Genomic DNA, 9,313 nt, shown 5'->3' on the forward strand with positions numbered 1-9,313 from the left:
TGACGTCACGGCCCCGCGCGCCCGTCCCCATGGCAACCGCCACTTCCGGCCCCGCCCCGCCGCTCCGCCAACAGCTTCCTCCCGCGCTCCTCACGTGACCGGAAGCGGAAGCGCCATGGAGCCCCCGGGAGCGGCGGCGGGGCTCGGTGCGGACCCCCCGGCGCCCCCCCCCTCCCCCGACCCCCCCTGTCCTCTCCCCGCAGCCCCCAAGCGCCGCGGCCCGGGCCCGGCCCCTCCGCGGATGGCGGAGCCGCGGCCGCTCTTCGACGACACCAGCGGCGACCAGCGTCTTCGACGACCCAGTCCCCTAAAGTCCCGCTCGATAGTCTTCAGGCTTCTATCTTCAGTATTATCACTGCCGGCCTGGACTATCAAAAGACGATAGTAATCAGAGGGGAAAACCAGGTTGGGAAGCTTTCTGGCAACGTCCATGACCCTAGCCCCAGGGAGGCAGCAGACTTCCCTACGGGTAGGGTCAGGCTAACAAATAGGGCCCTCTGTTCCCCTCACAAGGAAGTTGCCTTCTCAGGGGAACAGAGGGAACTTCTCAGGGTCCTTGGTGGCCTCCAAGTTAGCTCAGCGTCATGGCACCGAGTCACTGTGAAGGAGCTGCTGGAATAACGAGACAACAACCTAGTTCTATTAAAATATATATTGCTCTTTTGAGGACTGCTGCGGGGCTAGCAGCAACACGGCAGTGGAAATCTCCGTCCTGACATTGCGTTATGCCTTGACATCAGGAACAGGGTGGTTTGAACTGCCAGGGAACGGACCATGGGTTCCGGGTCTTTCTCTGAAGGCTGGAGGACTGCAAAAGAAAGAAGAGCAGAGATGAAAACCCACTCCTTGCAGAGATCCCCAGGCATCCCCTGCAGAGCATGCCAGCCCCACTCGACTCTTCCCCAGGCCAGGAGGAGCAGGAGGGACAAAGGAATCCGTTGAAAGCTGCTGCTCAGCAATGTCCCAAATGCAGCCACCAGTCCTTCCCCACCTGCGCACCACAGGTCAAGTGGGGCACCTTCACAAGCTGGTTCCCTCACCACCTGCCTCCATCCCTTGGGAGGATTCACACACTCCAGGAATCTCCTGGACTCTTTCCTCTCGCTATTGTGCTTCCCCATGAGAGCAAGGGCTAGCAATCGTGACCCTGCTCCTAGCTGCTTGTAGGCTGTCTCATCTCCCTCTTCGTCCTGGTTGCGTGCTCTACAACAGGCTCCCACCTTCTGTCAGCCTTACTGCCCTTTCCCCTGACTCTTCCTCAGGGACACTCAACCCTTTCAGCGGCACTGCCCAGCTCCAGGCTGGGAGGCCATTCCCTGACACCACAGGCTACCCCGTCTCCTCTCCCTCGTTCCTATGGCTGCATTGCTCCTCCGCCCCGAAGCATTTCCCTGGAGCAGGGCAAGGCACGGGGGCCTCTGCCGCTGTCCCCCCAGCCCTAGCACACGCCCCACTGCCCTCACTCACCGCTGAGGATTTCATTCAGCTTCTCCTCGCTCTGGTCCTCGCAGTAGCACACAGCAAGACCTAGACACAGAGACCCCATCAGAGCCCCGCTCCCCAGCACGCTCCCAGCAGCGCAGCCCCTGGCCTGGCCAGCCAGGCTGTGCCCCCTCCTACACCCTGGAGCAAGGGCCCAGTCGGGGGGCTCTGGGGGCAACAGGGCAGTGCCTGGGGCTGCCAAAGGCTGCCCCAAGAGGGACCCAGGGGCTGGGCTCACCAATGAATCTGACGGCCTCAAGTCGCAAGTCGGTCTGAGTGGCCTGCAGGTAGGGCTGGCTCTGCTGCAGGTATTCTTCTACTCTGCCTCTGTCCTGCTGCAGCTGGAGAGAGAGAGAACGCAGGGTCACGGGGCTTGCACACCCTCTCCAGGGTCTCCTCCAGCATTCTGGGGGCAGGGAGGGCAGAGGGGCCTGCAGAAGAGCCCCCTGGGGCTCTGTGCTGGCAGGAAGGGAGCGAGGATGCGGCTGCAGGCAGCGGGCTCTGGCCGGGCGCGTTTGCCCAGCTGGGGCAAACCAAGTTGGGGCCTTACCAAGCACTCCCCGATCCTCCACGTCTGTTCTGTCTGGGCCAAGCGCTTGAGCTCCTTGCGTCGCAGAAACTCTGCAGCCACGGCGAGAGCTTTCCCAGAGGCCTGCGGAGCAGCAGAGGTTGGGAGGTAGCAGCACAGCCTTGGGAAGGAGACCCTCTGTCCCCTCCTCTTGGCAGGGCTGCGAGCCTTTCCCAGCGCGTTATGGGAGGCTGTGGTGGGGGGCAGCGTGCACTGGGTTCAGTGGCCAAGGCAAGGCCACGGGACAGCCACCATCGGAGGCAGCTCATGCTGCCGGCCAGAGATCCCCCAGAGCAACCCTGTGGCATCAGCACACCCTTGCCCACATAACTGCTCAGCTCTGAGATCTGTACCTTTGCTACGCTCTCACTCTGGTCTCTCATGTGAAAGTAGAGTGGGAGAAGGCTCCTGTGAACTGTCCTCTTCATTTCCTTCTTCCTTTGCCACAGCACAGCCTCCACCACGGCTTGGAAGAGGCAGATGGAGTGCTCCTGCACCTGGCTGGACGCCTGGCAGGGAGGAGGACAGGAGGAATTTCAGCATTAGCGTGGCCGATGTGAAGGGAGCTCCCAGCACTGTGAGATGCTTCAGCGCTGGATCCTTCCCAGAGGAGCTGCTCAGGGGCAGCTGCAAGGCCTGGTGCCCGTGAAGGGCAACGCAATCGGTTGCCATCGCAGGCTGCCCGCCAGCCACCCCACTTTCGCCACCAGCCACACCAGCCATGCCCAAGCAGAGCTCCCCAGTGTTATAAGTTGCCCCCTTAATTAATTTTCGGAGAGCATTGTATTAATAATAGAAAGGAAGTTATTGAGTAAGCAACAGCAAGCAAAACAGCGCTGGGTGGCTGCGGAGTCTCGGCTCCACCAACGGCACGCACCTCACCCCCGCCAGCATCCCTTTTTATATCTTGGTAATTCCGGGATTACGCAGCACATCCTGGTATATTCTGCGACTGCGCGCACTGTTGCTAGGGGGTCGTCTCTGTCCCTCTGGTGGTCGTGAAGATGAAGGCCGTAGTCTTCCTCGGCGTTGTGGTTCAACTTCTTTTTTTAGTTGGTCATGTTGGCCCAGCGTGAGACAGGAAGGCAGGATGTTGATACACTAGTTTAACAACTTATCAGGAGATGGTTACATGAGCTTTGCAGCAGGGTCTTTGAACAAAAGAGGCAACTGAGATGCAGAAGGAGAGAAGGGGAGGGGGTTCTCTTTTTTGTTACATTAAGCAAAAGAATTTTCATAGTGTCTAGCCAAGTATTATACAGCTCCTTACTTCAGCAGGGAGCCTTCGCAACTCCCGCTCCTCAAGCGGAACTCCTTGTTTTTACAAAAGACAATGAACAAACATTTATTGTGTATTACAATCCCTCCTTTTTCTTTTAGTTACTCATTTTGTTCATTGAAGCTCTGCAATGCCTGGCTACTAAGAACTAATGTTTCCTCGATTCCTTCGCTGGTACTTATTGGCTCGTATTTGGCATGTATGAGCATTAAGTGTGCCGCTTCTAAACATCCCTTTACAATCGCAATCAATTTATTAAAAATACATGGTCCAAAAGTTAGTGCTATTATTAATAACAACAAAGGTCCTGTTATTGTTGATAATAAAGTAGTAAGCTAAGGTGAATAATTAAACCAAGATTCATACCAGCTCCGTCGGGCTTCATTCTCCTGTTTCCTTTTTTTTTTTTTTTCCAACCCTTCCCTGGGTCTTGCCATTGTATTTCTTACCACTCCAGTGTGATCAGTATACATATAGCACTCCACTTTCAGGGCTGCACACAGCCCGTCCTGTTGTAAAAAATACCAAATCTAATCCCCTACGATTTTGTAACACTACCTCTGAAAACGGCCTGATAGATTTTCCAGGGCCGAGATGGATTGTTCAATTTGGGTCAGGTCCTCGTCCACAGCAATGCATAAGGAAGTAAATTCTTGATTTTGTTTAACCAATGAGGCTACCCTGGTCCCCACTCCAGCTCCTCCCAGGATTATTAGGGTGGCCAAAGTTAGAGCCGTGAACCGTTCCCGTCTTTCCAGATGATGCCTTGCCACTGTGTGCTGGATATACATACAATCCTCAGGGTGGTATAGAATCCTTGGTATAATTATCACCTGTATACAAAAATCACAAGACGCATTAAAGAGTTTTAGTGATAGACAAGGAGTTATGCCCACTCACACACAAACACACCTAGCGTTGTTGGCTGGGATTAACCACTCGGCTGATTGTTTTCCATTCTCCATGATATTACATAGGTGACACTTCCCACTAGGAACCATGCACACACACCTACCACCTCCAGTGACTTGTGTTAGTGTTACCCTTATGTCTTTTCCCCAACTGCATTGTAGAGGGTTGTTCTCATTTGTGCGGGAGGGCTCCCCAGGATTCCCGATAGCATCATAATATGAAGGCCTTATACTAAAGCATAATCAACAATGTTTTGTTACATTTGGGTTTGTTTTGTTTAATAATTGGTAGCTGGCATTCACGACCCCCCCATATGTTATTCTCAGCTATGTTATCATTCTCGGCTTTACCTGAGCTCGTAGGGCTGCCGAGGGTTGGCACTGTAGTATTTTCCACAGGCTGGATTCCCTGGACACTTTCTGACAATACCTCATTTGGTCCTACTGCCTGGGGCCTATCGGCATCCTCCTTTTTATTAGTACGAGTCCTCCCCTATCTGTTCTGTGTTTGTAAAATCTGACACCTCACATTTTTCCTAGTACCCAGCTAGTATCATCCAAGTTTGTTATATTTATATATAGAACCTTGCAAATTTCTTTATTTCCGTGGAAGGTTCCTGTATACCCTATACCATGCCCTCGCCACCTGTAACGGGGATCTGCTTGTTGGTTACAACCTTGTGGCCCATATCCCACTTGTAAAAATTTATCCCGACCAGCCCTGAGTGTCCAGTCCGTAGAAATGGTTTCACACCCCCAGTATGCACGATAATACACGTTCGGGCATTTACAGCACCCCTTTTCTGGGTTAGAACTTGGGCAGAAATAAAATCCTGATCGGTTAAAGCATGGCTGCACTGACACCAGGTCACATAATGTGATGCGGAAACTGGGAGCACCTGCTGTCGTTGTTTGCTGGATGATGAATTAATCCTCCCATCTGATCAAGCTCCACTTAAAAGGCTGATGGGGATGCGCAGACCTATAGCTGACCAAAGCGATGATACTGACTCCCATGTATCGTAGGAGGTGGTCGGAGCCCATCTAAATTGTCGGCCCCTCAGTCCCCCACCGTTTTCACTTCTCTGCCTCGCTTGTCAGTTCGGTTGCAGCGAACTACAAGGTATCGGTTCTTCTTGGCAGCAGCAGTGTTCTTCAGGGGAACCTACTAGGGAGCCTTTGAAACAGGGCCTCCTCCCCTTCCCACGATACACAGATAATATACAATACTTATCGAGTCCATCTTAGTGTCAGCTTCAAGTCGTCAGGGCCTGGAGCTGCCTCCCATTTACCTTCCCGGATTGGTCCTTTCACACAGCTGGCATGCGTCCATCCTTTCTCCGTAGTTCGAACAGCCGTTTCTGTGGTAAGCAAAACAACATAGGGGCCTTCCCCATCGTGGTGTTAAAGCAGTCTCTTTCCAAGTCTTAATTAGAATTGAGGGTGATCAAGTGGCAATTCCAAGTCGTAGGGCATACCATATAGCATTTCAAAAGGAGAAATTCCTACATCAGTTCTGGGCTGTGTCCATATGTTTAACAGTGCAAGGGGTAAGCATTTTACCCAAGAAGCCTTAGTTTCCAGCACAAGTTTTGTTAGTTGTTTCTTCATTTCACCATTCATTCGCTCTACCTTTCCAGAAGAGGAGGGGTGCCAGGGGCTGTGAAAATCCCACTCAATCTCTAAGGCCTGCTTTAACCCTTGCAGTAAAGCTTTACACCCATTCAGTCACGTGGTCAATTAGGACAAACAAGTAACTCAGTAAAGTCTACCTGTATACTTTGGAAAGGTCAAAGCCCTGGCTCCCGTCCCCCTCTAGATAGGTTACAGAAGACCTTTTTATTTACCTTTTGACATATAGTACATCCTCTGCATGTGTGCTTCTCTAAAGTATATTCTCCTACACAGACATGCTTTCTTAGAACAACATCACACATTGCTTGCACCTCCCAATGACTCTTCTGATGTAAAACAGTTAATATTTGCCTCATTATCACTTTATTCAGCATTTCTCTCCCATCAGGGAGTATCAATTTTCCTTAAAATGATCCACATATTTGTAACATTAATACCTCCTTGGGAGGTTGTAATTGCTCCAAAATCTTTTTTAGAATTTACCCAAATAGATAGGTGGCCCTGTAAACTTCTGAGGTAAAACTGTCCACCTATATTGTTGCTTCCGCCCCCATTTCAGGGTCTTTCCAGTCAGAGGTGAATATACATGTATGTTTGCTCTCAGGGCCAGAGAGCACTCCATTAATAACACTGTTATTCCAGTCTAACAATTTACTAGTTGAATGCCCAATTTAATCATCAAATCCCTTCCCAACAAGTTAGTCTCTGCCTTGGATACATACAATAATTGCCCAGTGATCATTTTATCCCCTAGTCTCAGCTTGGTATCCCCCAAAAGTGGCACTGTTATCCCAGTCCCTTCTACCCCCATCACATTTAGGGTTTCATTAGTTAATTTAATCCCTGATACTTTACAAGTCAGTAATCACTTAGCTGCCCCAGTATATTGGGTTTGATGGCAAGGTATGGGGGGGGTGTGACGGGTGTGGGGATGGGAAACTGCAGTGGCAGCCCCCGTGAAAAAAAAAAAACAAAAACAAAAAACAGAAACCTCCCCGTGGTAGATAAGGGACAATTTCATCTGGCCCTAAAGGGGCCCACTGCTGCCCAGAGCCAATCCAAACAAACAAACAAACAAACAAACAAAAACCTGCTGCTCAACAGCAGTTTGGAGAGCAAGAAACCCCCCCTGCAGACACCAAAGTCAGTGCAGAAGGAGGGGGAGGAGGCGCTCCAGGCGCTGGAGCCGAAGCCCCCCTGCGGCCGCTGGAGAGGCCCCTGGTGGAGCAGGCTGTTCCCCCCTCCCCGATGCTTGGGAAACTGAACAAACACCACAGCAAATATGCAAATATACCAAAACTTCTAGACTGTTACTTAGATAATGCCTACATCACCTTTCCCTGCTCATTCAACTTCGAATACCTTTAACACTTTCAACAAACCTTTGAACACTTCCTTTATCTTTCTCTAGCCTTTACTTTTCTAATGCCGACATCAAAGGCTCAGTCAGGGGCCAACTTAATTCCGTACCTTTTCCCTCCAAGATGCTGAAACAACATCAATATACAACATTTCATCCTGTTTTCCTTCTTTCCACAAAAACAACGTTAACTGTAATATGGTGTTATAATTAGTAGTTCCATTTAGGAGCCACTCCGCTCCATCCTCTAGTTTATAAAGTGGCCACCACTGATTACAATATTTGATAAGGGTTCTTTTACTCTCTGTACCCTCTCATCCCACTATATCCCTCCAATGTGTTAGTATACATCCTAGGGGGCTTTTCCTCGGGATTTCTTTGCTTTGAACTTTTCCTATTGTAATCTACAGTGGTTAATATTCCACCGTTTTCCTAGAAGCTCTTTACTAGTCAATCCCAATCCCTCCAAAATCCACAATATATAGATACACAAGTAAAATCAGACCACTGTAAATTAACTGCCTGTAGACAATTACACTGGGAACATTTAAACCTGATGAGCCGATAATATGCCTGGGAAAATTTTGTTCCCTTAAACATACACCTCAATGGCAGTTCTTATATTTACATATTTACATATTAACACAGGTATAAAAGAACACTTTAACAAAAATGCCCGGGCTTTTATATATACAATATGCAATGTACAGTTATTATTCCAGTTAGAATTATTCCTCAGCAGCTGGAAACATTGTGCCAGTTGCCATTAAAGCTCGCTTACCCTCCTCCTGTCTTTCTTAAAATCTCGGACGTCCCCAGAGTTAATGGGGACAGCCACATATTCCTAGTCACTGGTCCCTGAACGCTAGAGTCAGAGTCGCTATCAGTCTCCCTGGGGTTGCGGATTAGGAAGCCCGGGAGTCAGAGGGGCTGCAGATGGTGGTGGTGAAATATAGGGAGGCAGTGGGGCTGGGATCTCTAATTTTCGGTTTTTCTTGTGCCTCCCATTCCCTCCTTTTTCTTTTAGAAGATATAAATTGGCTCGAGTTTCTGAGCTGATCCACAAATGTGCATATTCACTTTCTTCCAAACTAAAAGGTTCCTTTGAGTTTACATAAATATTTAGGGCCTGGCAAACCCAATCTTCAAAGGACCCAAATACGGGCCAGTAAAGGTGGTCTCCTCGAATCTGTTTACCACCCCAAACTTCAACACAATAATGTATCATTTTTACTTTATTGCTTCCCCGCCTAAAAGGGGAATCCTGCCAATTTTTAATCATTAATCCCAGGGTAACCTAACATCAGACGTTACCCTGCCCATGGGACCAGAAGGCTTACTCTTCTGTCCCATCTTCTGGAGGGCCTTCACACACACACACACAAATCGCTTCCCCCTTTTCGTGGCCCAGTCCCTCGCGGGATGTGGGAACTGCACTACCGAGGGGTCCGCACTCGCTTCGTCCGCAATTGGACGTCTCACAACGCTACGCTCCAGGATACCCAACCCCAACCGAACGGATCACCGGCCTATACTTACTCACTCCTGAGTCTTCGTTCGGTCTTCGTGCACAAAGATTACTAGGGGTTGCCGGCTTTATTTGCTTGCTGCCGAATTTAGGGTTCGTCGGTGAAGGATTTGAATGAAAGTAGTCCTAGCGAAGGCCGCTGAAATCAGCGGGGCGCCCCCTCCGAAGGTCTTTCAATCAGATTGCCTTCATCCGAGTCACGGCACCAAATTTGTTATAAGTTGCCCCCTTAATTAATTTTCGGAGAGCATTGCATTAATAATAGAAAGGAAGTTATTGAGTAAGCAACAGCAAGCAAAACAGCGCTGGGCGGCCGGGGAGTCTCGGCTCCGCCAACGGCGCGCACCTCACCCCCGCCAGGGTCCCTTTTTATATCTTGGTGATTTCAGGATTACGCAGCACGTCCGGGTATGTTCTGCGACTGTGCGCACTGTTGCTAGGGGGTCGTCTCTGTCCCTCTGGTGGTCGTGAAGATGAAGGCCGTAGTCTTCCTCGGCGTTGTGGTTCAACTTCTTTCTTTATTTGGTCATGTTGGCCCAGCGTGAGACAG

The 9,313-nt window shown here is 50.1% G+C and overlaps 1 protein-coding gene across 1 annotated transcript in view; it reads left to right on the forward strand.

Annotated features, from left to right (window-relative positions):
* The window catches only part of LOC113840568 (protein N-terminal glutamine amidohydrolase), a 102,469-nt gene extending 98,770 nt beyond the window's left edge, over window positions 1-3,699 (forward strand). The window contains exon 6 of the mRNA XM_072030201.1: window positions 3,431-3,699. Within this exon, the coding sequence (XP_071886302.1) occupies window positions 3,431-3,450 (20 nt within the window). The 3' untranslated portion in view covers window positions 3,451-3,699. The remainder of the gene's footprint in view (window positions 1-3,430) is intronic.
* The last annotated feature ends 5,614 nt before the right edge of the window (window positions 3,700-9,313 follow it).

Source organism: Anas platyrhynchos, chromosome 33 (assembly GCF_047663525.1).
Source record: "Anas platyrhynchos isolate ZD024472 breed Pekin duck chromosome 33, IASCAAS_PekinDuck_T2T, whole genome shotgun sequence".
Classification (NCBI taxonomy): domain Eukaryota; kingdom Metazoa; phylum Chordata; class Aves; order Anseriformes; family Anatidae; genus Anas; species Anas platyrhynchos.